Genomic DNA, 15,620 nt, shown 5'->3' with positions numbered 1-15,620 from the left:
TGGTATAAATATAATTCATACAATGGGGACGACATCACTCTGCTGTTTAGCCTTCTGCTCTGCCTCCATGTACTTTGATATGCTGTGAAGCTCTTCATGTAAACAGACTTATTTACAGTCAGCTTTTAAGGAAATTATCTCATCTAAAATTTAAATATTATATGAAACTTTTAGTATGTCCATTAAAAACCTCCATAACTAGACTAGACTGATGTTCCTTTTTACCTGTTTATATATGTTTTTGTTTGTTTGTTTAGTCTTGTTATGTGGCCATTTTGTATAGGAGGGATGGTCTGTTACTCACCTCTAGTATAAAAGAACTGGCTGATTGCGGAAGAAGACGGCGAAGACAGAAGATGGCGAGGTCTTTTTATTAAGCTACACATATTAAAGTGCTGCACACTGACCAGCCCTAGCTAGGAGCCCAGTTTACTTTTATGTTATGGCCTGACTATAGACCCAGAGAGACATGCATGCTAGTGGGCTGTAACACTGTTACCTCTCAGGGCTCTTTCTGTTACACCCCACAGGGGGGTGCATTTCAGAAGCAGATCCATCCATTTCTATGCTGATCCAGACCAGATGATTCCTGCTGGGGCCTCTGTGAACATGAAGGGTAAGTAGATACATAGATAAATACACAATATCGAGTACTCAGCATTTTTACATCAAACTGATGAATTGTGTCTCCATTCTGTTATGTTCCATGTGTAGAATTACACATAGTAAAGGGGTTTAATGCAAACTTTCAATGCCACATTTTTTCACCTGTAGGAGGGGCCAAAGGGGTCGGGTGCAGTGTGAGTTGGGCAGTGGTCGAAGGTGGGGACTTTCACTGGGATCCTCAGCTGCAGAAGCTGGCTCTAGGGACATGGAATGTCATCTCTCTGGTGGAGAAGAAGCCTGAGCTGGTGTATGAGGTTGTGAGGTTCTGACTAGACTTTTATGGATGGAATTTCTAGGCGTAGCCAGGGCACTGAGGGTTTGGTGACCTCAGGATTGGGTCTCTGCTTTTTGCAGATGATGTGGTTCAGTTGGCTTCACTGGACTGTGACCTTCGGCTCTCACTGGAGCAGTTCGCAGCCAAGTGTGAAGCGGCTGGGATGAGGATCAGCACCTCCAAATCCGAGAACATGGTCCTCAGCCGGAAAAGGGTGGAGTGCTCTCTGGGTCGGGGAGGAGGTACTTCTCCAAGTGGAGGAGATTAAGTATCTCGGATCTCTCAAGATCCAGGAAAATAGCAGGAAAATAATCACAGATCCCACACAGCCTGGACACAGACTATCTGACCTGCTGCCCTCTGGCAGACGATATAGAAGCCTGCAGACCAGGACACCCGACACAGGAACAGCTTCTCTCCCCTCGCCATCTCCCTCCTAAACAGCTGATCTGTCACATTGCTAAACACCTACAGCACTGCAACTGCACTGTATGTACAGTCTGTGGGATATATTTCTGTAATCTTTGTATTTTCTGTATATAAGATTTACGTTGCTTACTATATCGTATTGTTCATTTACACACTTTATGTATATGTGTGTGTATGTATATATGTATGTATATATGTACACATGTATATATATATACAGTATCCATAAATATATTTACATTTATAAATAGTATACACATATTATACGTACAAATAACTTTTATAATTTTTTTTAACATTTACCTTTATATTTATAAATATAAATACATAATACATATTCATATTGTAGATTGTTGTTTTTACACTGTCGTGCTTGAGACCATCGACCGGAATCTAATTCCTTGTATGTGTTCGCTCACATACTTGGCCAATAAACCCGATTCTGATTCTGATTCTGATTCTGAGACTGATTTCCAAGGGACCTAAAAGTATGACAAGTCCAAATCGCTATTACAACAGTTCCGAATATACTTTAACCATGTCGAAGTCACAAAGATGTTCCCATTTTTTCCTCAACTCGTTCTCACACTGACAAGAAAAAAAAATTAATCAGCTCTACAAGTATCCGCTAGTCACTAAGGCGATGACTCCCATTCTATCGCGGGCGGCGCCGATTCTGTGCTGGACCGGATTTTGGCTCGTATCGATGGTATTGAAAAATCTCTAAACGCCTTGGACGATATAAAATCATCAATTTCCTCCACTGAGAGATCTCTTTCTAGCTTATTATTGTTAATGATTTGTTGTGATTGGTCGGCTCCACTACTCACGGTTTGGCGGAGTAAGTGACACCACCTTCTGTCATTCAGCTGCGCTGTGGGTTGCGTTTGACTTATTCTTTACCGATTATTAAAATCAGACTTACGTACTATTTGCATTAAACAGTTTAAATACGACTGCAAAGTATGACTACAATTAAGATCAGCACATTTCAGATTGGAGAACACAGAACAGATCCGTAGTAAAACCTTTGATTTAATAAAAAGTTAAGCATAGAGTTTAACCCGGATGTTTCGGCACACTGGCATTAATCCCCAACACTTAATAAAAGAAAAACTTAATATAGCTTCAAAATATTACAGCCTACGTCCCGGTCCATAGTTACGCAGCACAGTATATTAGGCGAACTCATGGCTGAGCGTAAGTAATATTATTGATGTTAATTTGAAAACTCTTCAGGCAAGATCTTTGAAAAATCTTCTGATACACGTACCTACTGTGCTGTACGGACGTATATTTAATGTTTAATTATATTGAACATTTTAAATTCCGCTGTATATGTAGGCTGTGTTAAACATATCAATTTTATTATTAATTTAATCTTACCTTGAAACATAGAATATCTTTACATTACTCCAGAATCTTGATAAAATGTTTCTTGATAAAATGGCGACTCTGCCTTTAAAATGCCGACACTTAATTTCACTTTCGTTTACAGGCAGGAAATGATCAGCTCCGTCTCATGCAAAAAATGGACACGGACTCAGCGGCACTGCGTAGGGTTTTGGGGGGATATTATCTATGTGTCTATGTTGCACACTTGGACAAGGTGAATAAATTACAGGCATGCATAGGGTTCTTTTTCAATAATGTGATGATTTTTACTTCACCGGAAAAACACTGAAATACAAGCACAAAACCCCGCTTGTTAAACAGGACTGTATGCGGCGATCCTTGTCGAGTGTTCTGCATGACGCATGCGTTCTTTGCACTCCACTCGCGCTCATTCCATTTTTACACATACAATTACTTTTAAACATTTATGTCGATTCGCTTCGAAACAACTACTTAACACACAGATAAACACATTCGTTCTTATACATATAAACAATCAATAATCCCACAATTTACTTTCCTCAATACGCACACTGATAATGTTCGGGCGAGCTCGTACAACTGTATGGTCTGAGTAGCTACAGGTTTTCCCTTACTGATATTCATTAATATTTCTGTATTACTCATTCGTAACTGTTCTGATCGATTTACATTTATCCTAAAACAGTTACGTGAGTATCACACAGTAAGTTTCACTTTGCCCCTTCTTTCACCTGAAACACAAGCACAAAAACCCGCTTGGACAGGACTGTATGCAGCGATCCTTGTCGAGTGCTCTGCATGACGCATGCGCTCTTTGCACTCCACTCAGTGGACCCCCCCCGCGAGCTGGCCAAAGTGCCTGTGTGTGCTCCGTTCCTGTTACCCTGCCTGCCTGAATCGCACCACAGTTGTCCCTGCCCTAAACCCATCAGCCACGCAGTACATTACACTATCACAAGAGATGAACAATGCAAATAACAGTGCAAAATAATAACATTGAACACAATATTTAGCATATGGGAAACTAACAAGGGGTCCACATCTATTAGTAACAATAACCGTAATTCGGTTAGGCCACTTAAAAAAAATTAAAATTGGTTCTCGTCCCCTCCCGACCCGCCGAAATGCCTCTGACCCGAATTTTTTTATTTATTTATTTATTTCGTAAAAATCGCATGGAAAATGCCCAAGAATGACGAAATTTGAATTTCCCGCGCATTCCACATCGACGATTGATCCACATTGTGTAATCCTAGTCTTGGAATGGTTTCATGAACCTAAATTTGTCTCTACCTGAGATGAGCTAGTGCAAAGATTTAAATCTGGGGTAGTGATGTGGTACATGTTCTTAAGTACTTGTTTGTAGAGTTGCATTTCCTTGTTCAACCATTCAGGTTCCTGTATTTTGTAAATTCCTCGTGTTTTAACATGTTCTAATACACTTTCTTTCTAGATATATATTTTAAAATCTTGGTTGTTCATTTAGAATGGGAATGACAAACAGAAGATTAATTAGATTAAAGATTAAGTACAGGTAATATATTTTACAGACAGAATATTAAACAAAACAAAAACAAAAAATGATATTCAGACAGAGTTATTACAAAGTAAAAGATTACCATCTCAATACCAAATATGACAGAACATTTTAGCACTATATCTATACATCAGGTAAAAACGCATCAAATCAGGATACAGTTCTGATTGTTTTTTATTTTTAGACTTTCTGATTAGATTAATATAATTTATTAGGTCTAATTTGTGAACAAGGAAAAATAGGTTAGATTTATTGTATTTACATTCATGAATATAAAATTAGTAGTATTAAATTTATCTGTATAGTCACGCTCGGCTCTTACGATCCTCCTGTGTGCCACGCCCCCCTCGTTAACCTCACGTGGAACCCCGACGTTATCAGATGTTTCTTGATTTCATTCAGTCCTGTGTATTTAAGTCCACGTCAGAGTACGTATCCCCAGTTCCGTCATAGACGTCGTGCTCCGTGTTTCGCCTCGTCTGTTTGTTCTACCTAATAAGCCGGAGCTCCTGATTCTCCGCTCACTGCTCGCCCGACCGCGATCGTGACATGTATTCTTCCAGTCACAAAAACCCGCAAAAAACATCTTTACAAGAAAACTGAAAATTATGACATACATTTGTTTGTATCATGTTAAGCATATCAGAGTAGAATTTTTCAGAAAAAGGGCAAGATCAAAATAAACGAACATTAGTTTTGCAGTCACATTCACAGAAAGAACAGCTGGTGTCAATCTCTCTCATCCTTTTAGATTGAAAATATTTGGACGGATAAACTTTATGTGACAATTTAAAGGTGACTTCTTCTACGTTATTTGTTAATAAAAACTTAGAAGGTAAAGTCCACACCTTTTTCCAAGGTATATTATCCACTATGCAATTCCAGTATGAAACAACATATGGAACGAAGGTGTAGTTTTGGGTAAAGAATGTCCTAATTTTTTAATTATTATTTCTTGAAAAGCATGTATAGAAAAACACACCTTACCAACAGCAGATTCAACAGGATCCATAGATGGAACAAAATTCTTCAACAACATAACTACTCCATCAGGGATTGTATCAAAAACAATGGCAAACTTTAGCGCTTATTGGGATTTCAAAAACTGACAGAAACTCTGAATAGCTATAAAGCTTCCCACTCTGCTAAATAGTATACTTATTAAAAGTACACAGCAAATGTGCCAGTGTTAAATTAACACTGCATGGTGTCTATATGGGGTCACACCATACCAGGAGCTGCACAGAAAAGGGCATCACAACTGTCCTAACACCTTTCCACATATGCTAAACATTCAAGAGCAGGACCGGCAATCAAATACACCCCCACCCCATTAAAACATATACCACTCTGGAGACGTGTGCTGTCGGTTTCCAAGAGACTTTTGCTGACTTCACACCAACATACTATAAACCCACCAGCACCACAGCTCTCTAATCTTCAGGGTCAGCCAGAACTGAGCCAGCAAACCTTCAATATAAACCAAGAAACAGCTGTAAGGTCCTGTTTGGTCAGAGTCTTTCTCATGATGGTGGGTAAATGTGGGACGGCTCTTCTGGTCCTCAGGACTTCTTGTGCGCATATTAAAATGGGGCAGATATGTGGGGATGGAGACTCGGTGACTTACAATAACACCCTATGGTGTAAATTGAACACTATTTGAGTTAATAAAGTTTAACACTGTAAAAACAACACTCAAGGCACTCTGTAAAGTGTGAAAGATAACACTGGACCCATATAAACACCATGCAGTGTTCATTTAACACTGGCACATTTGCTGTGTAGTGAGCGGCATTTAGCAACTAGCATCAAAAACATTTTAGCTGTATTTTGTTAGTTTATTTTAAATAAATCGCCCCTGGTTTATTTAATTACATGTATTAGCTATAGGAACTAGTGCCCGGTATTTACAGTAGTGACATACATTAAAAACATTTTAAAACTTTGGTAGAATAATGCCTTAGTTATTTTAATAAACAAGCTTTTTCAGTAAATGTTTGTTCACACTCATGCGAGCGCATGCACACACACACACATTCACACACACACAGACACACACACACAGACGCACACACACAGACACACGCACACACACAGACACACGCACACACACAGACACACACACAGACACACACGCACACACACACACAGACACACGCACACACACAGACACACGCACACACAGACACACGCACACACACAGACACACACGCACACACACACAGACACACGCACACACACACACACACGCACAGATAAGATAAGAAAAAACTTTATTTATCCCGAGGGAAATTCTTTTGTCCTTTACATGCTCAGTGCAACAATAGGAATAAAGGTAAGGTAAAGAAAATAATAGTGCAAATAACTATGAGTAATACTTTGTATTATAACTATATAAATACTCATAAATACTCATACTCTGTACAAAGTAAAGTGTATGACTTTACTAAAGTGTATGAAAGTAAACTGTAACTAAGCTATAACAAATATAAAATAACAGATTATTAGTGCATGTGGAAATGAAAAGTGTCTTAGTGTTGTGCCTTGAATAACTGAGATAGCAGCATGTGATGATGGGATAAAACAAACATTCAATACCAAACAGACGTGTAATATTGCACAATCCAAATAAGGATTAATGACAGTTCTGAAAAAGATCACCTACAAAATGAGGAAGAGTTATACAGTCTTATTTCCACAGGTAGAAAGGATTTCCTGTGTCGTTCGGTTCTGCATTTGGAGGCAATTAGTTTTTTGCTGTGGGAGCTCTGATGACCCATCATGGCTGCATGCATGGGCTGGGAGGGGTTGTCCATGATGCTGAGAAGCTTTTTCAGCATTCTCCTCTCAGACACCTCCGCCAGGTTCTCCAGTCTGACCCCCAGGACACAGGCACAGACACACACGCACACACACAGACACACAGACACACACACACAGACACACACACACAAAACGCCAGACACGCACACAAGTGCACACCCCAAGGACTGACCTTTAGAGTTTGATAATCAAACTCAATCAAAAATCACCAGGCATATATACAATGTACTGTAGTTAACATTTTTTCTTAATATGTATAAGTATCATTTTGTTAAAGCAAAAAGAAATGCTGTAGGTGACGTCGGACGCCGGAGACTTGGCGGAAAATCGGAATGAACAGCGAGGACAGCGAGGGGAATTTGGAATCTCTTCAGGAATACGTACATCGACTGGTACTTCGACATTATAGTCATGAAGAAGAACGCAAATGCATCTTCTCCAGCCAAAAGCGAGACGCCGTCCTCCAAAAGAAGTCGCCTGGCAGACTCCCCTGGCACAGCATCGCCGACTGGTAAAAACTTTGCCGACATCCTGGATTCAATCGACAAGCGATTGTCCAGCTTCGACGCGAGGTTGGCTCTGGTCGAGATTCTACATCAGGAATTCAAATCCCTGAGGGAATCTTTGGAGTTCAGCCAGCAGCAGGTGGAAACTCTCTGCTGAAAACGGTTAAGTCTCTAACTGAAAATGTGACCCATCTAAATGAAGAAAATAAAAACGAAAGAGACTGTCATCGTTCTACAGGCCCGTAACATGAGCGATAACCTGGTGTTTTCAGGCATCTCGGAATCTGCCGAAGAGGACGCAGAAGTTACTGTTAAAACCTTTATGAAGACCCACCTGAAAGTCCATCGGCTGGGAGCCAAGAGGCCTGGTGCACTGAGACCGCGTCCTATTGTGGCTAAATTTGGACATTTTAAGCAGAAGGAGCAGGTGAAGAGCCGCGGCAGGGAGCTGAAAGGAACGGACTTTGGCGTAAACGACCAGTTCCCCAAAGAGATCCTGGAGCGACGCAGAGTTCTGTTCCCAATCCGACGTAACTTCATTCAGAAGGGCTCCCGAGCTGTCATCGCCGTAGACCGGCTCTACGTGGATGGGCAGCTGTACCGCGACCCCAGTACCACTCCCTGCTTATATTAATGCCAGTCCAGATAAGACTATATATTTTTCTTATTTCCTCTAATCCTTTTCCAATAACATCTCTCTAGCTCATACATGTCATTCTGTTAATGTAACGTGATGTCATACTGAATACATTACCGTCAGTCTCCGCAGCGCTATAGTACTAGCGGTGTTTCCGCTTTTCTCTTGTCCTCACGTAAACCCTCACCAGCTTCCCCTTTGTATGTATCCCTCACTTTCCCCTTCTTTCACTGCACCGATCACCTGCTTTTCTACTGTGTCACACACAAAACCCTCAGTCGTTATGCATCTGCACGGCACGACCACATACATATGCACTCAGCGTCAGCACAACCACTCCGACCTCATAGCGCACACAGACACATAGGACACACACACACACACACAAGCGCGTACAAGCTCACGCAATCCTCATTCATTTGCATGTGCAAATGTCAGTTTCATAGTTATAGATCCAGAGGGTAGATTTATAATCATTAAATTATCTATACTTAACAAAAAGTTATGTATTGTTAGTATATATGGTCCAAATGTTGATAACCCCTCATTCTTCCACATTTTCTTTACCGCACTCTCTGAACACCTAGATTGCGCACTTGTTCTGGGGGGCGACCTCAACTTTGGACTAAATTAAGAAATGGACAGGCTCAGTACAGCTGCTCAGCGCAATTGGGAATCCACTAATATAGTTAAACAGTAATGAGCGACTACGGACTTTGCGATGCATGGCGTTCTCTTCACCCCACCCGTAGGGAATATACTTTCTTCTCACATGTCCATCACTCTTACTCTCGTCTGGATTATTTCCTAGTCAGTAGCTCACTGCTGAGTGACATTTCAGACACAGAGATACACCCTATAGCTCTCAGCGATTATGCTCCTGTTTCTTTAACCCTAATAAATAGGAAGGCCACTCCACCAAGTAGAAACTGGAGATTTAATGCATCATTGCTTAAAGATGGAGACTTTATTAACTATTTTAAAAAAGAGTGGGCTTTATATTTAGACTATAATGACCTGCCTGGAACATCAGCATCTGTTCTCTGGGAAGCAGGCAAAGCTGTGATGAGAGGTAAAATAATCTCATTCTCATCATATAAAAAGAAAAGAGAAAACAAGTGTATTCAGGAATTAGAAGAAACCATCAAATCCTTAGAAGAAGCCTACGTATTATACCCAGGAACAGGAAATGCTGAATAAAATATGTAAAGCAAAACTAGAATTAAATGAAATTATTAATAAAAAAAAAAACTCAATTCTTAGCACAAAGACTTCGCTGGCAAAATAATGAACATGGTAATAAATCAGGTAAATTTTTAGCTAATCAGTTAAAAATAAATGAGAAAAAACAACTATATGTGCTGTTAAAGACTCAACTGGGAAAACAGTAAATGACCCTGACAGAATAAACAACACTTTCAGGGACTTTTACAAATCTTTATATTCACCACAGATAAACCCATCTAAAGACAAAATTGATCAGTTTCTTGATAGTATAACCCTCCCCCGTAAGACAGAAGGGGCAGGTGCTCAGGCAGCCTTTCCACCCCCACCCCACTGAAAAAGGTCTGGTTACTCCCCTGTCGGACAGAATGGGCAGGTGCCCAGGCAGCCTTGCCACCCCCACCCTACTGTAAAAGGTTTGGTTGCTCCCCTGTCTAACCGAACGGGCAGGTGCCCAGGCAGCCTTGCCACCCCCACCCTACTGTAAAAGGTCTGGTTATGCCCCAGTCAGACAGAACGGACAGGTGCCCAGGCACCCTTGCCACCCCCTCCCACTGTGAAAGGTCTGGCTACTCCCCCATCGGACAGAAGGGGGAGATGCCCAGGCAGCCTTCCCACCCCCAACCCACTGTAAAAGGTCTGGTTATGCCCCAGTCAGACAGAACGGACAGGTGCCCAGGCACCCTTGCCACCCCCTCCCACTGTGAAAGGTCTGGCTACTCCCCCATCGGACAGAAGGGCCAGGTACCCAGAGACCCTTGCCACCCCCACCCCACTAAAAAAGGGTCTGGTTATGCCTCTGTCAGACAACGTGCAGGTACCCAGGATCCCTTACCCCCCCCCCCCCCAGCCACACTGTAAAAGATCTGGTTCTCCCCTGTCGGACAAAAGGGGCAGCTACCCAGACACCCTTGCCACCCCCACCCCACTGTGAAAGGTCTGGTTATGCCCCCGTCAGACAACGGGCAGGTGCCCAGGATCCCTTACCCCCCCCCCCCACCTCACTGCAAAAGGTCTGGTTATGCCCCCCTCAGACAGGATAGGCAGGTGTGCAGGCACCCTTGCCACCCCCTCCCACTGTGAAAGGTCTGGCTACTCCCCCATCGGACAGAAGGGCCAGGTACCCAGAGACCCTTGCCTGCCCCTCCCCACAGAAAAAGGTCTGGTTTCTCCCCCGTAGGACAGAAGGGGCTGGTGCCCAGGCAGCCTTTCCACCCCCACCCCACTGTGAAAGATCTGGTTATGCCCCCGTCAGACAGAACGGGCAGGTCCCCAGGCACCCTTCCCCCCCCCTCCCCCAACCCCACTGTTAAAGATCTGGTTATGCCCCCGTCAGACAGAACGGGCAGGTGCCCAGGCACACATACCCCCGCGACACGTATATCGAAAGACTGGAACAATATTGCTTAGCTACCAACATTGAAAATGAGAGAAAAGTGGCAGCCTTGCTGAGTGTTATGGGCGCAAAGACATACAACTTACTGAGGAGTTTAACCGCGCCGCAAAATCCTGCTCAGAAATCGTTCAAAGATATAACCAAAGTGTTGCAGGAGCACTTTAATCCGAGGCCACTTGTTATTGCAGAGAGATTCAGGTTTCATAACCGAAATCAGCAAAAGAACGAATCAATTCCCAACTACACGGCAGAGCTCAGGAAGCTCGCAGAACATTGTCAGTTTGGCGCGGGCTTGTCTGACGCACTCAGAGACAGGCTTGTGTGCGGTATGCATAACGAAAGTATACAAAGACGACTCCTAACCGAAAAAGACTTGACATTAGCCAAAGCATTAGAAATTGCAGTGGCAATGGAAACTGCCTCAAGGGATGCATCACAGTTACAAAAGAAAATGACAAGTGAGACTCATAATGTTAACAAATTCTCAACCAAGCCAGTCAAGGCAGCTGTATGCTTCCGATGTGGGAAAAGTTCTCATGACCAAGCAGACTGCTGGTTTCGTGATAAGAACTGTAAACACTGTAATAAAAAGGGCCACATACAGAGAATGTGTAAAATGAAGCAAAATGAGGAAAAACAGATTCCAGAAAAGAGATAAAAGGGTGAATGAAATGAATGACACTGATACAAGTGGTTTAACCTCAGATGATACTGACACAGGGTTGGGGCATATAGCGCTCCATTCAGTGTCAGGCAGTGATAAGAGGATGATATGGGTGACCCCAGAGATTGAAGGAAAGAAAGTAAAAATGGAACTAGACACTGGATCAGCACTTTCTCTTATATCGCTGAAAGATTACAAAGAGAAGTTTGCAAATATTAAATTGAAACGTACACCACTGTTACAGAAAACATATACAGGAGAAAAGGTGGCACCGGTGGGAAAAATTAAAGTCAAAGTGAAATATGAAGACAAAATGAAAACTTTGGATTTGTATGTGCTGCAATGCGGAAGTGTACCATTATTTGGACGCGACTGGCTGCATATGATTAAGCTCAATTGGCAGTCTATTAAGGTAATGCAGCCCATTGAGAATGAAAGCAGTAAAGCCACACAGGAAGAGCTGAAAATTTAACTTCAACGGACAGCATCAGTCTTCCAAGAGGGCATAGGAACTTTAAAACACATGAAAGCACACCTCACAGTGGATGAGCGGGCCTCAGCCAAGTTTTTGAAAGCTCGTCCTGTCCCCTATGCGTTGCGTCCAAGAGTAGAGACAGAACTAAAGCGACTAGAGGACCAGGGTATTTTGTCCAAAGTTGAATGGTCAGACTGGGCAACACCAATCGTGCCAGTTGTGAAGAAAAATGGCGCGATAAGGCTATGCGGCGACTTTAAGGTAACAATCAACCCAGTTCTCCATGCAGATCAATACCCGTTACCACGTATAGAAGACATTTTTGCTTCATTAGCTGAAGGGCAACATTTTTCAAAGATTGATTTGGCTCAAGCATATTTACAAATGGAAATGGATGCTGAATCAAAAAAGTACCTAACAATTAATACCCACAAAGGCCTCTTTCGGTACAATCGGCTAGTGTTTGGCATTGCATCCGCGCCTGCGGTGTGGCAGCGTGCTATCGATCAAGTGCTACAGGGCATTCCAGGCACCCAGTGCTACTTAGATGACATTTTTGTGACAGGTCATGACGACAGCTCCCACTTGGCTAATCTAGAGGCTGTCCTAATGAGGCTAGCTGAGTGTGGACTTAGAGCCAATAAGGACAAATGTGAGTTCTTTAAAGACTCCATTGAGTTCTGTGGGCACAGAATAGACAGAGAGGGTCTCCACAAATCACGAGACAAAATTGATGCCGTCCTGAAGGCTCCAAAACCCACCAATGTTTCCCAGCTTCGCTCATTTTTGGGACTGGTCAATTACTATCACAAATTCCTGCCAAATCTTGCAACTGTGCTTCATCCATTGAACAGCCTCCTACAAGCAAAAGTGACCTGGAAATGGACAAAGAGATGTGACCTGGCATTCCAGACTGCGAAAGAACTTATCCCATCCGAAAAAGTCTTGACTCACTGTAACCCAGATTTACCTCTTCGCTTGGCTTGTGATGCCTCGCCATATGGCACAGGTGCTGTCCTTTCACACAAAATGCCGGACGGCTCTGAACGCCCTATTGCCTTTGCATCCAGATCTTTATGTGCTGCTGAAAAGAACTATGCACAAATTGACAGAGAAGGGCTTAGCCTTGTTTGGGGTGTCAAGAAATTCAACCAATACCTATATGGCAAATGTTTCACATTAATTACAGATCACCAACCCCTAGTGGCCATTTTTAACCCTAGGAAATCTATTCCGGCTATGACTGCAGCACGTTTACAAAGATGGGCATTGTTTTTAGGTGGACACAGTAGGGACTTGGAAATTTTTCACCAAATTGTCTTGATTAACTTCACACCTATTTTAATGGAAAGAGATTAAAAAACCATAAAAAATTATACCTCATTTGTCAATATATCTTTAATAGAACCAGAGATATTGAAGATTTAATATGCCTGAAATGGGATTTTTGTTCTAATGTAATTACAATTAGAGCTGCAGAAAAAACTGTGACTACTTAGAACAACTTCGCTCTGCATAGGCGGAGGGCAGCCTGCGCCTCATTCAATAAATGTAAGAAATTGTAAATAGGGTATGGTGCACTTAAACAACCAGAACTTTGCCAATATCTAACCAATCTTAGTGATTTTTGTTGTTGAATGTTGAAATGAAAATTTACTTGGGGGTATCTACATTAACTGGCATGATGTCCAACCAATCAGGAGCCAAATCGGTGGTCACGTGACATTGATCCATCCTCCGTACAGCACATAAAATCCCTTCAATCTTCAATCATCCAGAAGTGGGCACACGATTGTATAGTGTGGGCATGCATCAATCGTCATTATAGTTGGCAATTTTCACATTTAGGGTGCAATAAATATGCCTGTGCACAAATAATCGATGCCCCACGATTCTTTCTATTTTTATTTAGTGCGTGAAAGTTACCTTGTTTTCAAATTGTTGTTGCTCCACGAATACTGAACCGATTTTGATCCAGTAAAAATAAGAAAATCAAGGATAAATAAATTATTCAAAACGGCGGATATCTCATAAGTTGAATGCAGAGCTAGCCGCGAACACCGCATATTCGCACCGACCCTGTAGCCACCGCTGAAAAAATTATGACGTAATCACACGGAATATTACAGTGAGCGACCAAAGCAGGATTTCCAAGTCCCTACTTAAAGCGCCAGAACAACGCATTTGAAAAAAAATCAACAGCTATATCTCTTACCAGAAATCAGGAACAGGTTAAGAAAATCCACAGACTTCTTCGCGAGCAGTTTAATATACAAACTATTTCCCTCTACCCAACTCCACACATCAATAATATCACTGCGCAGCAGATATCGCCAGGGAGCTCGCGCTTGTGTCCAATGTGCAGTGATACGAGTGTACTTCGATAGAAGCCCGACATTTCTACGACTGATATTTCCAAACCTGAACAACTCCTAGCACAACTTTGATGGACATATAGCATTAAGGCCCCTCTAAAATATCTTTTTATAGTTTTGGGGTGAACCTCCCATTTAAAGGAAGTACATCGTGGTGCTCATGAATTTGAAAGCCTAGATGCCTCATCTCGCTTTTCCACAACGTGTCAGCAGCGCCACCATCTTGGAGCGGTAATTAGGCATAAACAAGCAACATGTCAGGGTGTAGATGGAAAGATCTTTTGGCCAACTTCTTTACTAATTAACGCATTTATATCTTACAATTATGTAGAATAAATAAACAAGCCCACCACTACTGCCCCCCCCCAAATTTATGTAGTACTGCTGATAGTATTCTCAACGAAAACTAATCATGCTAGTATCCCGTCAGTGTCACAGGCTAGTATACATTTTATGTATCTTATTTGACCGTACCGCAGATTTTTTACCTGTGAAATGTGATTCCCTGTTTTCTAGTTTTAACATTCCTCATGTTGCAGTTTCGAAAATAGTCGGTTCACTAAGTCATATCTATGACTCCTCTATTTCGCAATTACCGTGCCAATATGGCGTATCACCCAATGAGGCATCCAGGCTTTCAAATCTATGGCGGTGCTGCCTACGCTACTACCCGTCACATGACACAGGAGCTACCGAATACCCGCCAATCGGGAGCCGGCTAGATCAACCACGGCCACCCGTGACATAGAGAAGAGTGAGGCGAAAGAAGCGAATCAGTTTAAAAATGTCACCATTAACGCGGTATTTAGTAGTCTGGAGATCCATCCATCCATCCATTTTCCAAACCGCTTATCCTATTGGGTCGCGGGGAGTCCGGAGCCTATCCCGGAAGCAATGGGCACGAGGCTGGGAACAACCCAGGATGGGGGGCCAGCCCATCGCAGGGCACACTCACACACCATTCACTCTCACATGCATTCCTATGGGCAATTTAGCAAGTCCAATTAGCCTCAGCATGTTTTTGGACTGTGGGGGGAAACCGGAGTACCCAGAGGAAACCCCATGACGACATGGGGAGAACATGCAAACTCCACATACATGTGACCTAGGGTCCCAGAGGTGTGAGGCAACAGTGCTAACCACTGCACCACCATGCCGCCCCCTAGTCTGGAGATATTTTACTTTAAGCAAGGCACAAAATAAAGTTGTAGTATTTGTAATAAAATTTGAAGATTAG

The 15,620-nt window shown here is 42.4% G+C and overlaps 1 protein-coding gene across 1 annotated transcript in view; it reads right to left on the bottom strand.

The window, feature by feature from the left end:
* The window catches only part of LOC125722469 (NACHT, LRR and PYD domains-containing protein 12-like), a 250,587-nt gene that overhangs the window by 38,881 nt on the left and 196,086 nt on the right, over positions 1 to 15,620 (bottom strand). The window contains exon 2 of the mRNA XM_048998632.1: positions 500 to 601. Coding sequence (XP_048854589.1) covers positions 500 to 601 — 102 coding nt within the window. The remainder of the gene's footprint in view (positions 1 to 499; positions 602 to 15,620) is intronic.

This window comes from Brienomyrus brachyistius, unplaced genomic scaffold (assembly GCF_023856365.1).
Source record: "Brienomyrus brachyistius isolate T26 unplaced genomic scaffold, BBRACH_0.4 scaffold39, whole genome shotgun sequence".
In the NCBI taxonomy this organism is placed as follows: Eukaryota; Metazoa; Chordata; class Actinopteri; order Osteoglossiformes; family Mormyridae; genus Brienomyrus; species Brienomyrus brachyistius.
The sequence above is the reverse complement of the archived record's forward strand: the minus strand, read 5'-3'. Positions and strand labels throughout refer to the sequence as shown.